The sequence below is a fragment of the Protopterus annectens genome, chromosome 1.part0 (genome assembly GCF_019279795.1).
Source record: "Protopterus annectens isolate FY-2018-M chromosome 1.part0, PAN1.0, whole genome shotgun sequence".
NCBI lineage: Eukaryota > Metazoa > Chordata > Ceratodontiformes > Protopteridae > Protopterus > Protopterus annectens.
In genome coordinates, this window is record NC_056725.1 from 951,426,707 (window position 1) to 951,454,541 (window position 27,835).

The 27,835-nt window shown below is 37.3% G+C and overlaps 1 protein-coding gene across 1 annotated transcript in view; it reads right to left on the bottom strand.

Moving 5' to 3' along the window:
* Positions 1-21,592: 21,592 nt before the first annotated feature.
* The window catches only part of ARHGAP18 (Rho GTPase activating protein 18), a 965,702-nt gene continuing 959,459 nt past the window's right edge, over positions 21,593-27,835 (bottom strand). The window contains exon 15 of the mRNA XM_044064446.1: positions 21,593-22,654. Coding sequence (XP_043920381.1) covers positions 22,563-22,654 — 92 coding nt within the window. The 3' untranslated portion in view covers positions 21,593-22,562. The remainder of the gene's footprint in view (positions 22,655-27,835) is intronic.

A 27,835-nucleotide genomic window follows, 5' to 3' on the forward strand; every position in this document is an offset into this window, starting at 1 on the left:
TTCCAGGAATCTGAGGGGATAAACCATGGACACATGGCAGCAATACAGTGACACAGGATGGCATGACAGCACAGCAGAAATATATGGCAGTATACATGCATCACTCCCTAGGTACATATCTGTGGAACAGTATATCAGGGACAATGGGTGCAGTCAGCATAATCATACATTCATACTTTGTGATAAGGTCTTCTACCCTTGCTTCTTGTCACCTGGGTTTGTGAAAGTACAACTCTAGAAGGTGTGGTGATGGAGTTGACACATCTACAAATATCCTGTGTCCAGGTCAGACAGGTGGCGGACATCAGTTATGATTATGCAGAGGTGGGCTATTTAGGGACAGCAGCTAGACACAGGGCCATAAAATGCATAACCATTGCACACAGACAGACCATATGGGCAAGTCCATATTGCTGCAAGGGGATATATTTACAGACACACACACACACACACACACACACACACACACACACACACACAGACACACACACAGAGACAGAGTTGATTGATGTGAGATTAGAACCCCTACCTATCTACTATCACACACTATAGCTTGCAGTACTTACTGCATGCACCACAGAGTTTATATGATATTGCAACCCTCTTAAGGTGGATGGCATCAGCAGGCCTTGTAGAAGGAGGCAGTGTAGAGGCCAGTAGCTAATCACAGGGCCATAAAATGCATATCAATTGCACATAGATAGGCCATATGGGCATGTCCATAGTACTGATAGGGGATATATTTGCACACACACACACACACACACACACACACACACACACACACACACACACACACACACACACACAATTGGCTGATGTGAGATTATAACCCCTACCTACACACACACACACACACACACACACACACACACAATTGGCTGATGTGAGATTATAACCCCTACCTACCTACTATTACACAGTATAGCTTACAATACTTATTGCATGTGTCACAGAGTTTATCTGATGTTAGATTGTCTGCCAGCACTCTTAAGGTGGATGACATCAGCAGGCCTTATATAAGAGGGCAATGTGGAGGCCAGCAGCCAGTCCCATGGCCATAAAATGCATAACCATTGCACGTAGATAGCCTATATGGGCATGTCCATAGTGCTGCAAGGGGGTATATTTACACACACACACAAACACACACACACACACACACACACACACACACACACACACACACACACACATACACACACACACACACTTGGCTGATGTGAGATTAGAATCCCTACCTATCTACTATTTTACACTATAACTTGCAGTTCTTATTGCATGCACTACAGGTTACTCCTGCTGTATATGTCATTGCAGGCATAGTACTTGCACAGTACACAAAGTAGCCTTGTTTTGGACAGCATGTGTGGCCTTCAGAGTGATGTTGCATGGTACTGTTATTGTATCTAGTGTCCTAGGGGTTGGAACCCTGTTAATATTCCTGCTATGGGTGTACAGTTACCAGTATGGCCATATGTGGCTGGTTCTAGTTAGATAGGCAACCATGTGGCCAGGGACAATATGGCCTGCCCAAGGCATGCATTGATACCAGTGTACATTACAACACCTGCTCACCTGTGTCTGTTTACAAGGTGACATTCTGCAGGCACAGGGATTGGTGGGTGAGTAGCTTATATACTGCTATGGCCTTGGTCTGGTTGCTTGGACAACTGTTTTGATGTGCAAGTGTGGACTACCTTACCATTCCGAGGGTATGTGGGGACATCCACCCCACACACACACACACACACACACACAGATATATATATATATATATATATATATATATATATATATATATATATATATACACACACATACATGAGACTACTTTGATTCACTGAAAACTCATTTCACTGAATTTCAAAACACTCACACCAAATCGCTGAAAGCTGAAATCATTGAAAACTCATTTCACTGACTCAAATGTCACTGAATGTAAGTACTATTGGGCAAATAAAATGTATATGCCCTTTTCCCCACTGTAATGAGATCCTGGAGTTAGTATATGTAGTTAGGGGGTGTGGAGGCACTGCCCCCCACATTGGAGTGTGTGGGGGCTGTAGCCCCCACCTATTTTTAGTTTTATATTATTGGCTTTCAGTGAAATGAGATTCATAAATATATAATCTAAGTATATATATATATAAATGTGTATAATAGGGATGTCTGTGTAAATGTTGCTGTGTGTGTATATTATGTACATGTGTTAGGTAGATATATGTGGAGTCTACATATTTTAATTTATATAGCGATATATATATATATATATATATATATATATATATATATATATATCGGCATCATATGTATATGTGATGCATACTGATAGATACACTAATCCTGTGTGAAGGGGATAGTGACAAACAGATATGTATACGTAGCTGTTTGTATATACTGATGTTATTTCCACATAGCAGGTCTTTTTGAGGAAGAGGTAACAGACGTGCACTTACATTAGCTAAGTGTAGGAACATGCCTAGTGGGACTGTCAGTACTTACAATGCAACTCCAAGCCAGAGCTACCTGTACTCCGGTCCGGGATTTTGTGTGCAGCAGACATTGGCTGCTGCACCTGTTTCCACAGTACAGCACTTCCCTGAAATTGTCCAAGGCATTCCCCTGCTGTGTGCTGTGCTTAATATGTGTCTGGAGTACATAATGTAACACCACACACACGGTGACTGTCCTCAAACCTCTCACTGTACACGTTTTTGCAGAATGTCCAGCATTTTGCCCCATATGTGTGGTCTGTTCCTCATACATTTGTGATGTTCCGATATAATATTGTATAATGCAGTCACTGAATTATACTAACTACTGATACATTTAAGTGATGGCCTTTATGCCCTGCAGCTATTCTGTTCTATTGGAACCTGCTGTTATACTAGTCACATTCTAGGTTCCTCAGAGCATGTGTAATGTCTGTCTGTAGTTTTTGCCTGTTGTCCCCCCATTCGCTCTGACTTTTTCCAGCTTTCTTGTAGTAACATATTGAGTGGTATGACAGTCTGTGGGCATACCACCATACTAGTACCTCACATGCAAAAGATGTGGATGCTGCCTGATTCAAACCATCAACACCATCACCTATGCTAATGTCCCTAGCCCAGTGAGCCATACCAGTCACCAGAGAGGGAGGTGTTATTTCTCATACAATCAACAGTATACAGACATACATTGTCACCCCTACATTATGTGGGACATACAATGCGTGGCCAGGTTCTATGTTACAGCCCTTGAATTGGCTGGTCTGCTGATATATCATTGCAGATGTACTATTACAGCAGTTGTATGGGAACATTGGTGTGTTGGGGTGGGGGAAGAACAGCACTTGATCTGCTGGCATAGACAGTACTGCAAATATCATGTGACCCCACTGTTTAACATCTCCCTTGACTGCTGTAGTGAATATTCCAACCATGCAGCCTAGTGAATATTATGGAACACATACTATTTGACTGGGTATCTGTAGTCCTATGTGGATGTTACATCTTTCCAAATAGTCCACTATATTCCCTTGCATACATGCAGCAGGTCCATATGTACTGTAGCATATTATAGTACTCCTTACAAGTGGTGTGTAGGTGAGACTTACCTTGTGAATGCAGAAGTCCACAAAATTGTAGATCAGGGCTGACTCTGCCTGAAGCATGCAGTACACAGCCAATACATGGTTAGGTAGAAGTTGTGTGGGTTGCCTGGCATAATTTTTACTATATGTTTGTGAGTTGGAGTAAGGTGTCAGTCCCTAGGGCCCTAGGTTGTCAGTGCATGTGCTATGCATTGTCTCTTGGCCAACACCAGGGCATAATGGGCATGCCTACTTCTGCCTAAAGGGACATCCTCAGAGGTTTCCTCCTCTGAGTCCTCCTGTGGGTGTGGCTGTGGGGACCTAGGCAATGGTGGGAGGCTGTGCATCCCATTCCTTTGCTGATCCTGTTGCAGCTGTTTCTGCAGGATCATATTGTGTAGCATAGCACATACTGTGAACATCTGCGCACATGTGACTGGAGACTAGTGCAGGGCTCCCCCAGATATAGCAAAGCACCAGAATTGTGACTTCAGCAGTCCAAACACATGCTCTGTAATGCTCCTAGTTTGTCCAGGTGTTTGGGAGCATGGTCATTGTTATGGATACTGGATATTATTTCTCTACCATGAAACAGATGTTGTTGGACACCACCACACATGTGATAGGGTGCTTGACTGAGAGTGTATACTGTTATGAGTGTATGATGAGTGGGCTCATCACTCTGGAATTATGCAAGTTTTTGACTGTTGATCACCCCCTCATTCTTGTTTACAGGATCTTCCAAAGATACAAAAAGATCCAATGAAACCACCTTTCAGACCTACTTGTCTGGAGGTGGTTGGCTGACAGAGCCTTTCTCAGTCTACTTCGAGAGAATGTTGAGGCCTGTCCTGGATGAGAACCCAGTTGTGCTTAGGGATACTAAACATTTTTTACATGATCTTTATAAGTTTGTTAAACAGGAAACTCCTTTGGGTAATTGGATATTGGTTACCTTGGATGTGGTATCTTTGTTTACTTTGATCCCCAATTATGATAGGGTTGAAAATATTAAGACCTATTTGCAGGAGGATGGAAGGTATGATAGTCAAATGATTGATTTATTAGCTTTATTTATTGAAATTATTCTCGAGAACAATGCTTTTGTTTTTGATGGGACCTATTATCTGCAGAGATCTGGCGTACCTATGGGCACATCATGTGACAATAGCTATGCCAGTATGGTCATGGTCCAAAGGGAGAAAATCACTGTTTTTCCTTCATTTGATTTTGTTGAATATGTTAAGTTTTATCAACATTTTGTCGATGACATATTTATGTTGTGGGCAGGTACATTGACACAGTTGGAATACTTTGTAGGTGTCCTGCACAGTACTACCAGGTTTTTCAAATTTTCTGTTGCTTATTCTGTCTGCTGTGGGTTATTTAGATGTGACAGTCTTTAAGTCTGACTCTACTATTACTACTATTTTGCATAGAAAGGAGCATTATAAGTGTTCTTTCTTATATCGTTCAAGTATGCACCCCAAACATGTACTTAGAAATGTGGTTTGAGGTCAGTGTATGAGAGTATCTAGGTTGAATGTTGGTGAGAATGATTTTGTGAGAGGGTTAGGTTCGTTGAAACAAGACCTCACTAGAAGGTTATACTTCATCTGATTGAGGATGGTGTTCAGTTTAGTATTGCCATGAGAGGTGGTAGATCTAAACCTTATTTTTCTGAAACACGTTCAGAACCATTACAAGACACTTCTGTTTATGGTTGGGGTGTTATGATACTCCACTATTATAGTAGTAATACTCGGGCCATTTCTAATATAATTAGGAAAAATGGCTGATTCTGCTTGTTGATGAGGGTGTTAAGAGCACGATTGGTTCTAGATCTAGTTTTTCTTATAGGAACAGACATTCTTTGAAAAAACTTTTGTGTTATCCTATTAGTAGGGTTAACAAGGGACCTTCTGATAAAGTCTATATTACTAAACCCTGGGGCAGCTGTGGTCTGTGCAGGTATATTGATTTGTCTTCTGAGTTTTTCCATCCAGATAATGGGATTAGGTTTTCTTTTAAAGTGGATGAAAATTGTCTGTCAAGGGACTGTTTATTTATCACGTTGTGTATCCAGTATTTGCTTCTATGTTGGGAAAACAAATAGAAGATTAAATGTGAGGATAAGTGAACATTTGTATGTGATAAGGCATACCGACCCTAATAAAAACATGTTAGTTATAAAGGGGCTTTGCATGAATTTAGGTTTATGCCTATTCAATGCTTGTCCTAAGGTGATCAGATGGGTGATTTTACTAATATCCAATAAAACGTACTGGAACAGGATACTGAATGAAAATAATTTTAATAAAAAACACACAAGTATTGAAAGCTTTCACCTCCACAAAAGTGAGACTTCATCAGAATACATAGTTACACTCAATGACTTTGTTTAAATATCTTGCCAAGCAATGCAATTGGTTAACAATGCAAATCACCTGCCCACTTTTTACTTACTATTAATGACATAAAAAATTCCTTAAAGGGAATAAACATAAAATAAAAGATGTTATGTCATGCACACATTAAAATTCACAAAATATATATAGGCTTCCTACCTATCTATATATACATAGAATATGCTTATAAAACATTCATAAAAAGTTTGGTCTCTAACATTTCTTAGCTTTCTCCTGCAGTACAGGAGATATAGAAATAACTTAATTCAGACCTGGGGAAAGGTATCAGCCAGTCTCAATTGCACTGCATCTCTTTCTTCAATAAATCATTCTTCCAACTGGTCCCTTTCTGGTCAATAGCAACAAAATACAAAATGCTAAAAACAAATTTATCAAACCCCTCACACACTAAGGAGTGTTTATATAGGGCATTGCACTCCTTTTTGTTGTTTATGTCATATACATGTTCGTAAATTCTACTCCTCTTGCCCACATAACTTGCACACTTAGCACATACAGTAGCAAGGTATATCACCCGTTTAGTGCCACAATTTCCAGATTTAAACCTAATATTGGTTTTCATAACTTCAAATATGTCACCTTGTTGATGTATGTGTACTGCCTGCAGTGCCCATAGGGGTTAATCCCCTTACCATCTTCCTCTTTGGTCCTAGTTTTATATTTTAACTGTTTAAAATTGGCACCCAGCTAGTTGCCCACTACAGCAAGAATTTGTGGGTTTACCTTGAATATATTCTAGTTCCTTCTGATAATGTTTGTAATGTCACCATACAAGTAATTATACTGTGGTATACAAGCTTTCTCAAATTTCTGACCACCACCATTCATTTCAGGTCTGTCAGTGTTCAAACCCACACCTAACAGTGGTTTATATTTATGGACCCAGTAGTTATAAACTTCCTGGATTTGCAACTCTTATTTACATTTTTTTTATGTAACCACCCTTTAACGCAGATGAAGAGCCTGATTAAAGGTCAGGCCATTCGGGTGGCGAGAATGACCTCCCATTTCCAGGATGTGAAGGGAGAACTGGATAAGGTGGGAGAAATGTTTTAGAGAGAGATTATCCTTGAGGACTAGTTGAAATTCTCCAAGCTCTGTTTACTGGATCACAAACCTGCTTACTTTCATCTAAGTAGTGTGCCATGATACCTACATGGAAAAAAAGTCAGTGTAGGCTTTATAAAATTCCCCCCACAATTTCATGTAAGCAGTGTGCCATGATGTCTACATGGAAAAAAGTCCATGTAGGCTTTATTAAATTCCCCCACAATTTTCACAATTTCCCTCGAGTGCTTTTTCAGTCACTATGCATGAATAACAAATGATGCACATAGGTTCATAGGAGATTACAAGGCTAACAGCCCAAGAGCCTTTACAAGCCTAGCAAATATAACACAGTTTTAACCAGTAGAGGTGTGTGCCTATGCCTTCAGTATTTTATAGATTTTACAGATTGCTCCTATCCATAAAGGACATAAGTACCACCCTGGATGTGAATTTATGATTTCCCATCCATTGATCCAGACTGGTCTTGAAGAGGGTCAGGGAAGGACTCTGCTTTACGTAGGTAGGAAGCCTATTCCAAAGAAGTGGTGATCTCTGGGACACATATCTGCCTCTCCAGCAAGTTCTGCTTTACTCACTAGCTAAGTTTGGATACCTAGAATGGCTGACCTTTATACTATTTGTCTTGCAGATATATAGCGGCTCCATCAAGTATGGATTTATGAGTGCCTTGTAGGTCAGGAATAGGTCACCCCTTAATAGTCGATAGGAGACAGAATAAAGGGAAAGGGCTTTCAGTCTAGCCACATAGGACATGTTGTTAACACCCTGTATTTTCTTAGTGAGAAACCTCTGAAGTCACTCCAGCTGTTGTAAATGCCTACTCAAGTACATTCTGAATGGCGCATTGCACTCGATTGTTGGTCTAACGAGGGCTGTGTACAGTGGGACTGTAAACCCCCTAGGTCTGGATCCCATACCATTACTTAAAAGCTGTGCCACATAGAATGACTTCCTTACCACTGTGGACATGTGACTGTCAATGTTTAGGCTGTTATCTACCTATGTATCCAGATCCCTAACCTCTGAGTCTAATCTTAAGAGTGTGTTGTTAATGTTGTAGTTAGCAGAGGTATTATATTTCCCAAAGGGTATGATAATTAATTTATTTGCATTTACTTTCAAGCTGTGCTTCTGACATCAATCATTTGCATGATTTAGAAGCTTCTGTAGGATATCTACATTGTTGGGGAATTCAGTGATTGCCCCTAGCTTGCAGTCGTCTGCAAACTTTGTCATCCAGAGGCCTTCCACATTAGCCCTGGAGTCCAAAAAGTAAATTCTGAACAGACGTGTTTGCATCACTAAGCTCCGTGGCCCACCACTAGTAACTGGTATCTTGCTGGAAACTGAATCACTCACTTTGACCATATGATTTGTCCTTGAGTTAACTGGCTATCTGGTGATGTAGGGATTTATGCCCAGTTTTGTGAGTATTACACCTGAGTGGGGAATTGTGTCAAATTTCTTGGTCAGGTCGAGATAGGTAGCATGTACTGTTTTGCACTCATCCATTCCCTTTGTGACTTTCACAAAGTCCACCAGATTTAGTAGGCATGACCTGCCCTTGATGAAGCCGAAATGGATCTGGCCCAGAGTTTGGAGATTTCCTATGTATTTATTTATCATGTCCATGATTACTCTTTCCATGGCCTTACAATCGAGGCTACTCAGGCTTATCTTATTGGTGTGTAATTTCCTGGGTCAGTTGACTTTCCATTCTTATGCAGAGGGATGACTTAGCTGTTCACCACTCTATCAGAGTGCTGTGGTTAGATAGAGTTCTTATTGGGCATGGTAGGTCTTGATTTAAACTATTTAAGATGCAACCTGGTATATCATCAGGCACCATAGATGCCGTGTGTTTAGCTTCAGAGAGTGCTGTGGCTAACTGTTTTTTGGTGATAAATTTTTGAGTATAGGGCATACTTACTATAACTAGTTCTGCACATTGTTGGGTGTTGCCCTTAAGACTGCGGACATAACTAAAGAATGCTTTATAGTTATCCTTATATTTGGAGGCTATTTTTACCTCAAAATCAGCATTCAGAGACTTGGCAAGTTCCCTGATTCACTTGTTTATACTAATGAGGGACTTATTCCTCTATCGTGCACATTCCCTCTTACTTCTTGACAAGATTTTCTTTCTTTTGTTGTAGAAACTATTAAGAGCAGGAGTCCACCAAGGTGGCTTTGCAGTTTGACCTGAGCTTATTTTGTTTCAGTACTGCCATTTCTATGATGTTGTTTATGTGGTTGTACAGACCTTTTATGTACTCCTCTGCATAGGCTTCTATGTTTTCTGGATTTGGGGAAGCTTGGAATCGAGCTATGATGACACTTAATAGGTGCTGGTTTTCCTTAGAAAAGTTTTTAAAGTTTGGGGGTTTGGTTGGGGGGGGGGTCTAGTTTTACTTTAAATTCCAGGGAGACCACTTGTGATCTAATCTTAACAGTGAGAACATCAGACATGGTGGGTGCAGTGCTCTCCCACATTTGTGAATACCAGATTGCTCCCCTGGTGGGAATGTAGACAAGCTGCTCCAGTGTATTTGAGTTCACAAAGCTGAGGATCTTTGGGCCTTATATTAGTGGTGATGCATGCCTCCTAGTTTGTGGAGGGGTAGTTAAAATCACCCATGTGTATGGTATTGGACTGGATGGTGAGTGATTTGAGTAACTCTAGGTATGGTGTGTGGGTACACTGGTTCATAAATGAGGACCTGTAGCTAGCATTAATTTGGTAATGGATTCTTCCCACAGTTAGTTGAACTAGTTTCTAATCATTCAAATACAGGAAGAAAAATATACCAAGTGCAGTAAAAATAAAAAAATGTGCTCCCTCGGCTATGGACTGCTTTGGTTTTGCATTTCCCAATTTCAACCCACGACTATTAAGAGCTTTTTTTTTTTTTTCATTCTGTTGTACTTTGGATAACAGCTGAAAAAATGGTGGTATGTGCCCCTCCCAAAGCTTAAATCCACCATTGTATTAATTGAAATGAATAGAAGCACAGCGGTGAAATAATTGTTGTTGTCAAGAACAAAATGCTGTACATTTCCTTGTTGTTCTCATTTTACTTTTCTTTGAAGCATGTAAAATAATTCACCTTGACTATCTCATTTTACCAGCCTTTGCATCACTGAATACTACATTAATGTCCTGGTACAAAATGCACCATCACTGGCCAATAAAATAATCATATGCAGGTTTACTTATTCTATTATGGTAATGCACTTCTGAGAAATACAGTCTTGGGGAAGTATCATACAGCATTACTACCTTGCATATTTGAAAAGAGTCGTTCACTGATTCTGAGTAGTAGGATGTAATATCAAAATACAAGGAAAAATAATACTTCAGTTTGTTTTTCATGATTTCAAACATCACCTGACACAGTGTTTTGCATCTGCATGTGGAACCTCATATATGTTTCACTTACAATTCATTTTTTATCAGTAATGAAAATGCTTTACTGCAGTAAAATAAAGAGAACGACTAGGAGCTTACATACCACATTATGGTCTTGATAATTTGATTAGTGCTGGTCTCTGATTTCTGATAAGGAAAATAGTCAATTGTACACAGAATGAATATTTCACTTCATTTTACAAGTCTGCAAATATAATCTGGTTCAGTGTTGACATGTAGATGTACAGCCAAACACATTTTTGTTTTGTACTACATATTTTTAATAATGGAAACATGCATACTGCGAATAAAAAGGTCACCATTACAGTGTATGGCAATGTATGTGGAAGTTAAAATATTGAGGAATACTTTTGATGTCCTGTGATAGTCATCTTAGAACAGATGACTCATTCAGATGTGCAAGGTATGGATTTGTAACAAGTAAAATGCAATATCTAGGGCTGTATTAATTCTGTCATACAAATGTACTTGTTAAAACTAAAATCCACATGTATCAGGGGGTGCACTATTTATATGTGGATGGAGGAGCACATATATTTTTGTTTTGCTGTTTATAATTTTTAATACAAAAATACTGCCTAAATGCAGCAAACAGCAATGGAGACTTAATTATGTGATAAGCATTGTTTCTATTTGCAAAGAGTGAATAGAGGCAACATACATATTTCACTTTATTTTGCATTATTACTGATATAATTTGGTGCATTATTTGCATGTTACTATGGAATACAATAATTGACCTCCAAATCTGGCCTTGTTGTAGTTCATAGGTTCATAGGTTGGTACTAGGCTATCAGCCCTAGGGCCTATACAAGCCTAGCCATAACAATTCCCTGGCTATTTCTTCCCACACTATTTACTTCCCTGGACCCCTGTCTAGCAGGGTGACTGACGTGATCCCTGGGTTGAATTTCCTTTCTCCCATCCAATCATCAAGGTTTCTTTTGAAGAGGGCCAAAGAGGCACTCTGCTTGACATGTATGGGCAATCTATTCCAGAGTCTGGGGAGTCTCTGAGTCAGGACCCTATCCCTCCAGCATGTTTTGTTTATTGTGATGACAAGGTTTAGATCCCTGGAGCGTGTGGCTGTTTTCTATCAGGTAAGGGGTCAATAAAGTACATAACATGTAGATTGCATTAATCTGACCATGTAAATAAACTTGTAGAAAAGGATGATCATGAGGAGGCCTACATACATCATTATGGCCTTGATGCTTTTTCAAGCAATGTTCTCTGTTATCTAACAATGAGATGTAATAGCTTAGAGGGAACAAAAACATTATATACTACAAGACTGCAAACATTTGAAACAGTGTGTGCATGTGGATGGACTATCTCACCTATTCTTGTTTTGCAGTTTATTTTCTTTTAATATTATATCCATTATAACAATGATAATTGTGAAGTAATATACATCATTAAGGTCTTAAAGCTTTCCACATGTTCTGTTCTCTGATCTTCAAAAGTAAGATATAATAGCCAATAACAGAGATATTTTATTTTTTCAAGATGACACATACCACTTGGTACACTGTTAACATACAGATGTTCTAGTGCTATGGGGCACCTTGAGTGTCCCATAAACCTGCTCTCTATACTGTTGAATATGCTGTTCATTAACATAATGTTGATCCAACAGAGATAGCTTTAACGAGTGACAAATCCATGAAAATATGCCTCTGAAAGTCATTTTTATTGAACCTCCAATTAATATTTAGGGAGAAAGCACCATGTACCTTGTTGGGGGGAGGGTATCCTCATATTTATATACTCCAGTACTTTTGTAAAGAGAAAATGCTTTTGGTTCTGAAAGTGTTTTTCAGTGAATTTACTTCATGACATCAAAATTTAATGAAAAGTATGTTCAAATAAATGACAGACTTCCACTGATTCAGCTGTGCAAAATATACAACTAGGTCTGATAAAAATGATACGTCTGCACACTACATTAATTGCACAATGCAAATATGTGCTTACAAAGTGATAATAAATGGAGAAGCAACATGTAGGATTATGGACTTATTCAGCAATTAGCTATTTTCTCCAATACCCAGTAGACAGAGGTACTAGTCAAATATACGCAACAGGAATATTTTACCTTATTTTACCATGACTGAAATCATCATTCAGTGCAGTATTTGCTTATGGATGTTACAGTACTGTGGAAAAGGATAACTGCCTGCAAGAAAAGATGTCCTTTGTGACCCAGAAGGAATCTTGCTTGGGACAGACAACTGCATGCAGGGGTCAAGCCTCTTGCTACTTGCCATTTGGAAATGGAGACTTGTATGATATTGTATTTTTCTTTTCTCAAACACAGTTTACTTTCATTTGTTTGGTTTTGTCTGAGACTGTAAATATCACTGCATGGAAATTAGACATCTGCCTTGGGTGTGTTCTGTATCTTACAACACAAAAGCACTGGAAATATGAGCTGGATACTTAAAAGCTGGCCATCATATGGAAATAATCAACAACTGATATCTTATACCGTGGTTACAGATAGACATGCTTAGGAAATGGCTTTTTTAAAGTTTGTTTCTCTTGAATATACTGTGGATTGTAAGGTAATTTATTGCATTCCATGCTAATTTTTTTCAATGTGTACATACAGACTAAGCCACCAAAAGGCTTTAACTTCTTATGCCAGTGAATAAAGCCTTACAGGGAAAGTACAGCATCCTCAAACTTACGCTGATTTATACTCAGCAGTGAATTTGTTTTTATTTATTTATTTGTTTGACATTTGCTTACTGGGAAAGTCCGACTCGGAACAAAGCCAATTGTCACCGGAGGCCTGGGGAAAAATGCTCCAGATGCATGTCTTTGTAATGTGGGAGGAAACCGGTGTATCCGGAGAAAACCCACACGAATGCAGGGAGGACATGCAGACTCCACACAGAAGGCACTCCAGCCGAGAATCAAACCAAATAGCACTTCCACTGCAGCACTGTACACATCGTTCTTAAATGTATGCCAGAAATCACAGGCTAATGAAGCCAGAAGGATAAAATCATCTGCAAACAAGAGTTGCCACCAACAAGCCCAAAGTCATATACCACTGACCTCGATTGTACCTTAACATCTCATGCATGAAAACTGCAAGCCCACCTTACAGAATGAAAGTGACTTGAACACAACAGTTAAGAAGCAGAATCAATGACTGCTGCAACAAAAATAATGTTTGCCTGAAATACACTAATGCAAACTTTACAGACATGTAGTATAGCCTGCTTGCGTTCATGAAGATGTGCAGATAGATTGTGAAGTAGCTTTTTAACAGTTTGGTAAACAACACTTATTTAGTATCATATCTTGTGCCCCTCAAAGAAAAAAAAAGTCTATTTTCAGATCAAAGATGATCTCTCTTCATTATTTGAGAATACAAAGCCTATGAATTTATCAAATAAATTGCAGTATTGTCTATGGTTAGCATGTACACCGAATAGCGTCAGGAAAGAGTATGCTTTTGATATGCATACCTGCAAAGTGCATTGGTTATATCTGGCATATTAAAATAAATGTAGCCCTAAGTCCAAGACAATACAGCTATTGCATAAAGGTGAGTTAAATGAAAGCATAGCTATTAAACTACTTGTTAAACATTTATGGACTTTACTTTGCAGTGTGTGGTATTACACTACGACTCTGATTTCCTTTTCTTACTGTATGTCATGTTGTGGTTGACTGGAAAGAAAACCAATATAGTCTAGCTTTCATTAAATCTGCATTTCAGCTCAATTAGTTACAAATGTTTTCCTTATCACTCACTCTTTTTCTAGAAATCTCTTCCCTCATAAGCAGGGCACCTAATAAAAATCAACAAGCTTGAATGTGTTTTCATTGTCATCTGTGATAACTTAGTTACACCTTAAAATAGCAACTTAGGGAGGCAGAGTGTAAAATGAAAGATTAGGAAGAAAGAAACTTTATGAGGAATACCTCTGAAGGGTCTCAGATAGATACCAAATGCAATGTGTCGAGGCATTTGATTGAAGAAGTAGGAACACTGGACTTTTGGAATTAGGATCTATGGAAGTACAGGAGTTTGAAGACAACCAAAGGGAGGGGCCTAACAGAATCACTTTGGTTAGGGATTGTGGAGTGGTAGACATTCCAGCCAGAGGACTCTGCCTTCCCATTTACATCATTGCCCCCGCTACTCATCTCCTCCCAATCTACCCTGATCAGGGGTGTAGCTATAGCAACTTTTGCTCTCTACTCAAACTTGATGCTCTTTCTGCCAACCAATGATTTTTAAAAGTTCAACTCTCTCCAAATGTTGTCCCTACACACCTAAGAAATACTTACCCTCCACAACCATAAAATGATTGTTTATATAGCAGTTCTCTTGTGTCTTAAGCATGCTAAATATAGGAACATAGGAAAACTACTAATCAAACTATCATGGAGACCATAATATGCCTAGCCATATACACCTTTAAGCAGATGCACTTAAAAGCTCTTGCCACCCTTGACCAGCACTAAATACTGCCTACTTCCCACATCGAGCAGGGCCTTACAATATAAGCCTGGTGTACATTTGTGTCTGCTGATCTAGTCATCAAGAATAGCCTTAAAGGTAGCCAAACTAGTACTTTGACCTTTTGTGACAACTTATTTCATAGGATGAGAATACACTGTGTTGCTACTAGTCTTGATTACATTTGAAGTTGGTTTTGTCTCTAGTTCTGATGTTTGTAGAGGCAATGGATTTGCAAACTAGGTGTTCATATAGAATTAGGTGTTTCATGGCTCAAAAAACTAGACAAAGGTCACCTCAGAGCATTTATATCTGCAATATGGAGCCATGTTGTTGATATAAATTAATTTTGACTTGAACAGAATACTTGGGATGGACCAGCAGATATTAAAAATGTTAGCTGAATGTAGTAGTGAAGACATCAATGATCATTTATTAATAATTATATAATAATAATAATTTTTGAAACTATGCAATTAATTACAATATGAAAAATATCTGAATTACAGTAACCCCTCTCCTCACCATGCTAACAGTGGGGATGGTGGGAAGTGTCAGTGATAGTGTGGTTTGATATTTTGAGTCCTCAGGCAAATGATTCCTTTGCCTCCACTTATATTTAACCTGTAAGCACAAGACTACCATGCGAATGGCAAACATATGTATCCAATGCCCCTTAACAAGTCTTCAGGAACTTGAGCATAAGAGATGTTTTAATTAATTTATATTTTGGAAACTGGGATGTCTGACAGGACCAAACTTACTTACAACAGAAGTCCACTTTAAACTTAATTCCATATTTCAGATATTTTACCTCCACTATTCTCTTTGTGCAATATCATTGCATTCTCTCTCTAGTGACACCAAATGTTTATCTACCAAAAAATGAAAAAAAAAAGATCAAGGATGTGTATAATAACAGTATTATATCTACCTGACTCCCTTTAAGTTATATGAATTACACTAAAAGTTGTAACTGCACAGCAGGTTTGCTTCTTGTAAGTTTTTCCTGATGGTAACATGGCACATTGTTATACTAAATTCAAATGTAGTAATGGAGACAGGTCTCTGTGTTTATTAGGACATTTTGAATTTAGTTATACCTGCATCAGGAGTGATGAAACCCATGATTTCACAAGCACTGGTTATGCAGGCTTAGTCACATAACATACCCAAGATAAAAGGTCCAAGACTAGCAGTCCTAATATAAGTGCCTGCAGTTCACAGCTATTGATTCCTTTGTGGTTTGCTCGGAGTTCCATAATTTTTATTTTGTATCATATCATCATGCCTGAATATAACTTAATGATTTATTTTTCTGACTTGCCAGGTTTTCAAAAATGCCAACTAATTGAATTGCATGGATATTCTGAATAGTGATAGTCAGTATTTGCTCTGTTAGCACATTATTCGTAATAACAAAGCTTACAACATTTATAAAACATGATCTGCTGTTCACAAAGCCAGACTGTACATGATCAGTTTGTACGCAGTCCTCTACCAATATAGAAATCAATCCAGGATTATTCTTTGCTACAGCTTCAACAGGATTTGTTGTGTTAAGCCTGCATGTCTGTATGTACCTGCTTCATTTCTAGTGATGACATTTTACAGTTTCAGAGGCATGTTTGTGAGGTAAGACACTAGTCTGTCTTCTTGCTCTAAACATATATACGTGACAATGTTGAAACAAATTTTGGTGAACTCAGAGACTGAAACACAGAATGTTCATTATAAATGGCTGATTTCCAAAACATGTGATGGGGATGGTTACAAAATGCTCAATGGCATTATTTACAACATTCTTTCCCCTTCCTGAGCATGGAAACATTATCCAGAAAAGAAAGTTCTGGTCCAGTTTTTGCCAGTCATAATCATTACTGCATGATCAACCATGCTAGCAGTTTTCTCATCCTGTCCATCATGGTTTCACTTAAATCCCACATGCTAGCTGTTTTCTCATCCTATCCCCCGTGGTTTCACTTTAATCCCCCATGCTGTTTTCTTTTATTATCCATCATGATTTCATTCCTTACCAGTGATGTAACACACGTCACTTGATTTAAGTGTGGTGGTATTTTAATGGCTCAGTTAAAGCATGTTTTGAACATTCCATTCAGATCACTGTTATATTTCGTTTTCTTAACATAATTCAGAATGTTCAAGAGTGGTTACCATGTCAGAGCAAAGAAAGTTGTGAAAATTATAATGCAACATTTTAAATAATGATAAAAGCCAGACAAATCATTTCAAGTATTTTATTATATACAATCCTATAAGATAAACTGTACAGCCTGTTTTATTACAAAATATTGGGAAACACTGTAACTACTGTACATCTGTAGGAAAATTAAACCATATTTGCTGGAATATTTACAAACAGTGGGTTATCACATTCAGAGTCTTAAATGGAAAAACACAAATGAACTGGGGCAAATGCAGTAATCAGAAAGTGGTATTACTCTTAATAATAAAACTATCCTGGGAAGCACTGGAAGCTTATTTTACATTCTGTAATGAATGTCAGCTTGGCAGAAGAAAATATACAGAACATTTCCTGGCCGTTTCTGCACTTTAGATATACACGGTGTAGCTATAATATTCTGAACGGCTCAAATACACATGATTTTTTTCCATGCATTTCATTACTTTATATCGCTCACTTCTCTCATAAATTATTTACTAAGAAGGCTTCTATTAAATACTTTTGACTGATATCTGCAATTCTATATTTGTTAAACAGCTATCAAGAAATAACTAAAGACTAACAGGCTTAAGCATTTGAAGTTTGCTAATAAACGAATGTTCTACTTTTCCTGCTTACAGAAACACCCATGATTTTCTGTCATCATTAATAACATGACAGGGTTTTGTTCTCTGGCTTGATTCTTAGTTAGGGTTGTCTTTCATGTAGAATTTGCTTGTTCTTTATGTATTCAACTGGGTTTGCACCGGAGATATGTTTTCTTCACATATCCCAAGGACATGTTATCTAATGAAATTCTGATATTTAAACTAACATAGATATGTGCAGTGTGTGTGCGCATATGTGTGGATTGCTATCGAAGATGGGTCCCTGCCTTATGCAATGTGCATAAATGCAGTGGCAATGGCCCTTTTATGTATGACAGTACTACTTCATAAAAACATTGTTTGCAATGGGACATTTGTCAGACAGAATTGTATTAACACTCTATCAGACAGCATTATCATTCAGTTTTATGTTTTCAATATGTTCGTACATCAAGTTTCAGGTCACAGGCAGCCCCAAGCTACACTAGACAGTAGTGGCCATAAGGTGACAGTACTCTAAACATTGTTTAGATTGTATTATAGTTTGGGTTATTTCTATCTATACCATAAAAACATATGAGCTGAAGCTAGATTTCTGATATATCTGCTACAGTGTATAGGGTCTCTGCAGCTACTTAAATGGCACTAAGAGTCTCTGTATGTCTGAAGGTGTGACATTCACACACTGTGTTGGGGGTTTTCTTTAGACATGTAAATCTAGGATTTGAGCCTGTAGTCAGGAAGCATGGCAGCCATACCGGCAGTATTGAACCAGAAGGCTGTAAGTAAAATCGGTATTGGTGGCAGTGCTGAGTTCTCAGACAGGAATAAAGCACGGCAGTGTGGCAATGCTGATAAAGGAGGAAGGATGCAAGGAGGGCAGGCATGGTAGTGGTGTGAAACTACATCCCTTGCAGCTGAAACATGTGCCAAGTATGTGTCTGACACTCCCCAGATGCTGCTGCCAAGTGGTGACAGGTCAGAAGCAGAGGTCGCACTTTTAAAAATCACAGGGAATGCTGTCAGATAAAGAAGGTTATGCACAAGTGGAAGGTTGTACAGAATTTCACGTAAGAAAAATGGCAGTTTACCAAAAATGGGAAAGAGACCAATGAATATAAAAACAAATACACTGACACTACTGTTCTTGTCAGCAGAACTCAGAAATCCTCAGGAAAACTGAAGAGTTTCATTCACACAAACATGAAACCATAGCAAATTCATAAACGTACATAAACTACGACACATATATAGTAGAGGGTCAAATGAGATGGCAAGCTTAAATATTTTAGTTGACTTTTCCTTTCTTAGTAAACATGGTGCATGTTATTTTTATGACAATTGCACAACAGCTCAAATCTTTTTTTACTCATACTTGGACAATGAAAATTTAAAAAAATCAGTGTTTTGGCAGTATTGTTTTCATGTACATTTCAATGAACATTTTAACAAAATAGATTTGAATAAGTTGAAATATTCAAGTTAATTCAACTACAGTAGAAGACAGTCATATTAAAGGTTCAGGCACAGTACAGCTGTTTCTGAAGGGCAGTTTGTAATGAAAGCATAGTTATTTTTAAACATCATGTCTTCAGTATTCCAGGCAATACTATCATTGTTGGTTATTTACATGTATGTTTACTGATGTTCTTCATTTGCTGATATATTAAGATGGTTTGTAACAAAGTAGATTATTTTCTAGCTTGGTATTAAGAACAGGCAGTTAAGTGTGCTAGTGAATATATATATTTACAAATTTAAATTTAACTGATGAACATTCTTTCACACTTCCAAAACAGAACATGTAACTTGCCAGGAAAGACGCTATAACAACGTTGTGCTTACAGTTGAAATTATGACATAGCCTTTCTAAAAGTGAATATTTTCATATTAATACATGCACTAGTGAAAGATGAGGTACTGAAATAACTAACACCAATTTAGTCATACATAAAATACAAGGAACCCTGATGCATTTTCTATTGGTAACCATGTCTCATCACTTCAACATATAACACAAACTGGTAACAAATGTCTTGCTAAAATATGTTTGCAGTGAACTGGGATGTAAACATATCAAATAGACTAATTAGGAAGCCCATGATCCAGAATTCACTGACTCAGACTTAACTGAATACAATGACTCAAACATCTCCTTAAAGACAAAAATAGTATCCAGAGAAAGATACTAACAAGGAAATCATTACAAATCTCTTAGCAGAACTGTCTTACTATGAAATGGCAGTAACTTGTGAAAATACACATTTTGTCTCTATTACCTGGGTACACCCATATTTTACAAGAGTATTCATTAAGAAGAAACTTTCTGATCAATGTTGTTGAAGTTTAATTTGGATAACAGTGACCCTTATGGTGGGATTCCAGAAAGTCACTCACTACATAACTCCATGTTTAAGTGCAAAGAAGTGGGTACATCAGATCTGCTATGAACATTTGCAAATGTCTCTGTTTTTGTGTGCCAGGTACACACTAAGCCCTCGGAGATGATGTCAATACACATGTAAGTTTTAACACTATCAATGCAGATTTTTATATAACACACTACTACTGAGTATGCTGGCTTTGATTACATTATGTTTAATTGTACACATGAAACATGAATCACTATGACATTCAAATGCAGCCTGTTTCATTCATTCTCTCTCTCTCTCTCTCTCTCTCTCTATATATATATATATATATATATATATATATATATATATATATATATATATACATACATATATCTATCTAAGCATCTATTGGAAGCAAAGGCAATATGTATTAACACATCAGATACAAACATGCAATGTTAATGTTAAAGTTCATGCGCATATCATGCACGAATACTGTTACATTGCATCAGAAAGTTGAAAGTTTATCTGATTACATGAACAACAGAGACCATTACCCCTTTAAATACACAAAATCGTGGTGTAGTGCAGTGTAACTCTTTTGGAATCCTACGTTTGGGGTCACATTACAACTAAAAACATATAAAAGAGGTTATGACAAACATTGCAAACTACAAATGTATATTGACAGGATATGATTTTTAAAGGACAGCAAACAGCAGCCTCACTAAATTAATTCACATTATGCTTCAGAATAAAGGAGAGTTTGCAGTTTTATTCACTGGCTATTGTCCACATGACCAGTTAAATTGAATCTAATTCAGGACAGTGTAATGGAATTAAATTTTTTATAATTTAAAATAACACTCGGACCCAATAAATGAAAAACTGTTACTGCAGAGATGATGAATACCAGGCACTATAAATACATTTTAAGTAGGTCCAGCTGAGACCAGACCATTCATAATATTGATTTTTCAACAGCTGTGAAACCCTTTCCTGATAGAGTATGCATGAGGTTGCCATGGCAGTCTGAATGCATAGGACTGACCGGATGTAAGTGTTGTAAAAAACTAGAAAGGAAGCTGACATAAATATGGATTACGGGATCACAGCATTCCTATTACAGACTCCTGAATGAACATAAAAAGAAATGCAGAATGCTAAAAATTGAATACTAACTGTAGTTGCTAGTTAGTTTGCTGTAAACAATGAAGAAATGCAACTGAAGGTGATTTTAAACACCACATCACATATCCCACTTACAATAAGGGATTGGATTTCAAAGTATTAATTTATGAATTTCCTGCACATTCATTAATAGACTTATCTATTGAGTACCACTCATATGACTGTTATATGTGCTCATTCAGTCATAATGTACATTTTATATATATATATATATATATATATATATATATATATATATATATATATATATATATATATACACACACACACACACACACACACACACCAATACTTTCACATCTTTCACTGCAGAGTGTAACTTTTGAAAGCCACCAAAAATAGACCTTGTACCCCAGAAATGAGTGTAATTAGGCAGACTTGCAGTTAAAATTCAACATTTAGAATGTTGTGTGGAGACAGCTACCATATTATAAAGTCAATATCCCTACAACTGGCGCAATGCTGGTGTCCGTTCTCTTCACATTCCTAAGCTTAATGGCTTGTGTGTACAGTATCTGTTTACTGATTTGTTTATATTTTACTTTAGGCTTTTCATAGTTGTTCATATTCTGAGTTCATTAATGCTCTAATTTAGTGTATGCACTATTATCCCTCCAGTGACTGATTTTTTTTTATAGTCATCCCAGAGACCACAATTCTGTTTGTTCTTACTTGTTGCTACAATTCTTCAAACCTACATGTGTAATATATGTGAGAAGATTATAACTAAGCATTTCTCTTCCTCATGCAATACAGCTATATGTAGTTTGAATTTAGGAGAACAAGTGTACTAGACAGAAATAAAAGAACAGTAGCAGAATGTGTGCCACTACAAGTGGGAGTGGGGTGCACTTTATACTTTATTCAATGAGAGAGATATACTGAACTGGTCATGTCACAACATTGTCAATGGTTCTCCATTAACACCTATGTACTCGGTATACCTTCATGTCATAAAAGAATAATGTCATGGCTTTTTTATCGAATGCAGTCATGAAAAATAATTTTCATTCAACTTTGGTTTAACTATAATAGAACCTAAATAAAAAAATATATACATAATGGTCTCCGAAAATAATAGACTGAGATTAAAAAAAATAACCATAGTCTCTAGAAATTAAATATTAAATGTACACAGTATCTACTATGAGGATGGTCTCCATGGACTGGTCTGCATTTCTTGACACGGTTATCTAATTCAAGCAGAAATGTTTTGTTCTTACATCTTCTTGACTTAGGAACTTCTAGGTTTGATAACCCAATCAGCACATGGGTTGAGCTGATACAAATCTTTCATATACGTGTTGTCATCTAGGCAACGCTCACCTATGAAAAGGCAAAAAAAGAAAAAAAGTTTACATGAGTAGTTGATATGGACTCATTTCTAATTTCAGTTGTTGCTATTATCTGCTCACCTAGCTAGGCTCATTGAGGATATTGGGGGGGGGGGGGTTGATGCTGTATATCTGCTCTGTTTTAGATAAAGATACAGTTTGTTATTTTGCATTGCTGAACTAATTTTAATGACTTCGATAACTTTTAACTCTCAATATTTATTGTTTTCAGAAAAGTCAGGAGCAGGCACTTAAATACTTTTAGTGACCCTAATTGCAAGTGTTATTAATATTTAGGCATTTTCTGATTTTTATAGCAACAAAACAAAGGCAACATCATTATCTAATTTGCAGTTTTTTATCTGAAGCTAGAAAATACTTGGCTTAGTTTTAATTTTGAAATGGGAAAACATTTCATTAGGGTTATTAAGTCATCACTTTCATTTATGTATTTTTTGCATGCTTTTTTCCTGCCTACTTGGAGATCATCACCCTTCCTCCAACTGGTCTTGAGCTCATTTGTATCACTGGCTGAGATATCTAGGCCACTGCCTCGGGTGAGAGCTAACCATAGGAAGCTGTCACCCTGGCAACTATACAGGTCATCTTACCCTGGACATCTTTAGACCAAAAGCCTTTCCTTCAGAAAAATGTCTCACCAATTTGCCATCTGTCAACCTGGAATGTAATTTCACCATGAATTCTCTTCTGCGCCATCATTAAGGTACACTGAGTGGCTTCTCAGTACCACACTTCCAGCAGCTCCACCAACCAATTCAGGGACCACACAGAAAAGTTGCCACCCTCAAAAACAGCAGTGTTTTTCTCTGCTAGGTCATATAACTGCAAAGATGGAAAATGAAGTTACAAAATGCAAGATATTTATATCTTTTGAGAGGTGGTAATGCATTGGACTTTGAGGGAATAGTCTTGACTTAGGTCCAGTTGTGTTTAATTATGAGAAATAGTCAGCAGTACTGAAAAAAGGATCAGACAAAATAGAAATGGAGACATGAAGAAACTATAAATCTAGTGGGGTTAGGGTAATTTAGAAGACAGTTTATAGACAAGCTTCATGATGTAACTAAACAGGAGATGCTATCTCATGCTTAGTCTAGTCATTTCATGAAGACTGTCCATGACATCTCTGGATGGAATTCAAGAATCCTTCTCAAACTCTTACAAAAGATATCATCCTGCCTACTGGTTCCTTTAATAGAGTAAGAAGACTTCTAAATTGACGACTCTATGCTAAGGGTAATACATTTACAGATGTTACCCAAGCCTCACTCTGGCACTACACTCTGCATTGTTCCAGTAAACTCTCTGGAGCAGACTGGATGCAAGTTATCATAGATCTGGAAACTGGAGGGTACACCACTATCCTGCTTTTACAGCTTTTGACAATTAGGCTAGCAAGGTCAATGTAACTCTGTTCTCCTTTACCTACAAGCTTCTGTTCTCTACAGAGTGACTTTCCGTGTCATTTATTTTTGACCTTATGGCCAACTCATGTAGCTGAAATCTTCGGGTTTATATTACATCATCAAATGCTTAAAAAAGTGAATGATGATTAATCGATCCCATGTAAGCTAAAGCTTACAATGTCGAAACCTCAGAACGACGATTTATTTTCCAAGGGAAAAAAATCGTTGTTCCAAAAAAAAAAAAAAAACTTTAAAACATTACATAAAGTGGGGGGCTTCGCCCCCACACACCCCAACTTAAATATACCAACTCCAAGATCGCACTACAGTGCAGAAAACAGCAATGTTATGGAAGTGGCCAAGCAAATTCTTTCCCAGGGAAAGAATTTGCTTAACAGCCACTTCACTATTTTGCCTTTTCGTTCTTTTACGTTCGATCAAGACACATTCGACAGAATGCGTCTTTGATCACGTAATAGGAACCCGAAATCTTCTGGGACAAGCTTTCTTCATTTTATTAGATGTATAAATAAATTTGAGGATTGCATTTTTTGCTTGTTATCTTGAATCAGTCTAGAATTCTTTACCTTATCCAATAGGTAGCCTTTGAAGAAATAATTTGTTTCCAGAAAAAAGGGCTTTGTACTACAAACATTGGAAGGATTCTTTACGGACAGACAGAATTTAACCTGATTACCTTCACAGTCATGAAATTCAATAATATAACACATTTATATACTTTAATGTGTTAACCACACCTGTGAGGATTTATACATATGTACTTAACACGTCACCTTAAATAATCTTATCCTTTTATATTAAATCTACCATCTCTACCCACCTTCTCTCATACACTTCCAAGTCCAACTAAAATCTCTAGAATATATGCACGAATAATTACCTCAAGTCTTAAATTAAAGCACAGTCTGTCAGTTGAGTTACTAAAAATGTAGCATAACAACCAAGATGGCAACTGCATGTTATCTTAGTTACCATCTTTCTTTTGTCTATTCAATGTCCAACCTTATTTACTTCTATCCACACTTACCTACTGTACTGGCTTAGTTACTTCCCTTTTTTTCTTACTTCAATTGCTCAACACCTTTAACACTTAACACTTAAAACATATATAGTATTTATGATTTTTTTATATGTATTTATATATATATATATATATATATATATATATATATATATATATATTGGTAATTATGATATATTAGCTCTATATCACTGCTAAAATATTAGTTATTAGGATACTGTGTTACATTAAAGCTTACAAGTTACTTACGGTAAACTGTCAGGATACTGAATTCTTCATGTTAATTGCTATTTACTAGTAGCACTCTTTAGCAAATGATTTAATTATAACAGTTTTTTTTTTTAATTTTGCTGTACCTATTTGTAATAATGGATTTACTTATTACACCTGTACTGAAAAAAAAAAATAAAAGAAAGAAAACTAAAACGGTAACAAAACTTGCAGAATTTCTACTCCTCAATACTGTCTTTGTTGTCATACACAAGTAGCTTTAATGTGAAAACATCGCTGCAGTTCACTAGACAAAGCTGGCCATGAAAAACTTGACAGACATAACATTGTCACACAATGATACTAGCAGCCTTAAACAGGCTGCTCTACTGCTCTCTGAGTCTCCATGTGCAAACACTAGAAGGAACCAACTAAATGAGCATGAAGTTCAACTTTTTTTATTTTTGGATATTTCTTCCTTCTTTGACTTAGTGTGAGCATATATAAGGACTGGGGACTGGTGGTTAATGTGTGTGTGTGTGTATACATATATATATATATATATATATATATATATATGGGTTCATATCAGATAAACGACACGTCGTTCCATCGACAGCCGGCAGATGGACTCCAATTAACCGACACGGCAAAACAACGAAAACCAACATAAACGAAACTCACTCAACCGACAAGTCTAAACTACATACTAGCACTAAACAACACATACCTGCAAGTACAATCACTACCACAAAAACACATACACAACTACATACATACTCGCGCTGCTGCCTACGATATACACCTCATACACTCCACACCACAACAACAATAATTAAAAAGCAAAACGGATCCCCACTCCAAACACCACACACACACACAACACAAGCAAACCAAACTCCTACCAAAGCAACACTAAACCTGACATGCACACCTATCGACAACCCTGACTCAAACCCTAACCCTAAGGTCCGTCACTCTCGCACACTCACCTAACCCGAGCCCTAACCCTAACTCACTTAACCCACCCCTAACCCACAAGATATCACTACTACACACTTACCCGACCCGAGCCCTAACCCTAACTCACTTAACCCACCCCTAACCCACAAGATATCACTACTACACACTTACCCGACCCGAGCCCTAACCCTAACTCACTTAACCCACCCCATCCCCACAGACCGTGTACATCGCACACTTACCTTACTCGCACCCTAACGTCCATCACTACTGCATACATACACATCCCTTACACATTTCGCTTACCTCCGCGTCGGTGTCGGTTGACTGACTTTCGTTGATTTCGGTTTTCGTTCCTTTGACGTTCGGTTAACTCACGTTCGTTGGTTTCAGGTTTCGTTCCTTTCACGTTTCGGTTACTTGAAGTCCATCTGCCGGCTGTCGATGGAACGACGTGTCGTTTAACTCATAGGAACCCATATATATATATATATATATATATATATATATACATACACACACACACACACACACACGCACAAAACATACATATCTATCCATATATATATATATATATATATATATATATAGTTTCTATGTGTATATATATATATATATATATACAGTTTATATGTATATATATATATATATATATATATATATATATCTATATCTATATATATATATCTATATATATATATATATATATATATATATATATATATATATATATATATAGTTAATATTTTTGATATAAAACAGTTGCTCTACTTAATGCTTCAGACTTAATATATTATACGTAAATGTTGTAGGAGGAAGTATTTTACACCCCAAAATATATGTTTGGGAATTATATAATGTCAACACATGCTCTTTATTACAGACAGACAGATACATACACTTCGACTTCAAAAGCGATCGATTTGTAGTCAGATCTTACCGAGGAGGATGACACTGTAGGGGTGCTGCAGTTGTTACTCATGTTGGTTAATATCAAGTTCAAGACATTATCACCTCTTATGGGGGTTGCATCCAGCTGGTCCAAGGTATTTGCTTTGACAAAAATCAAGGAATCTCTGGCCATTTGTGTTTTGGCATAAGTAGTTCTTCCACGGTATGGTTGGATAAGTCACCCAGGATCAGGGTAAAGAGTTGAATCTTGATTGATTCGAAGAGGTCCACATAGGTGGAGTGGGCATCTTGAGTCAAAGTTGGGGGCCTGTAGCTAGCTATGATTTGAATAGGGATCCTGTCAATGGTTAATTGCACCTTGAGTGTCTGTGCATCATACTGTCTGACCAGCCTGGAGGTGTGTATGTCTTTAATATATATTGAAACTCTACCTCCTTTTGCTTTGCTGCCCACATTTTGGGGTCTGAATGTATGATTAGATGAATAACCTGGTATGGCTGGATTGCTCTCTGCAGCTTTGAACCAGGTTTCAGTAACTGCACAAATATCAGCAGCTTCCAGGGTTAAGAATGCTTGCAATGAGTGCAATTTCATGCTTAGACTCCTAGCGTTTAGCAGC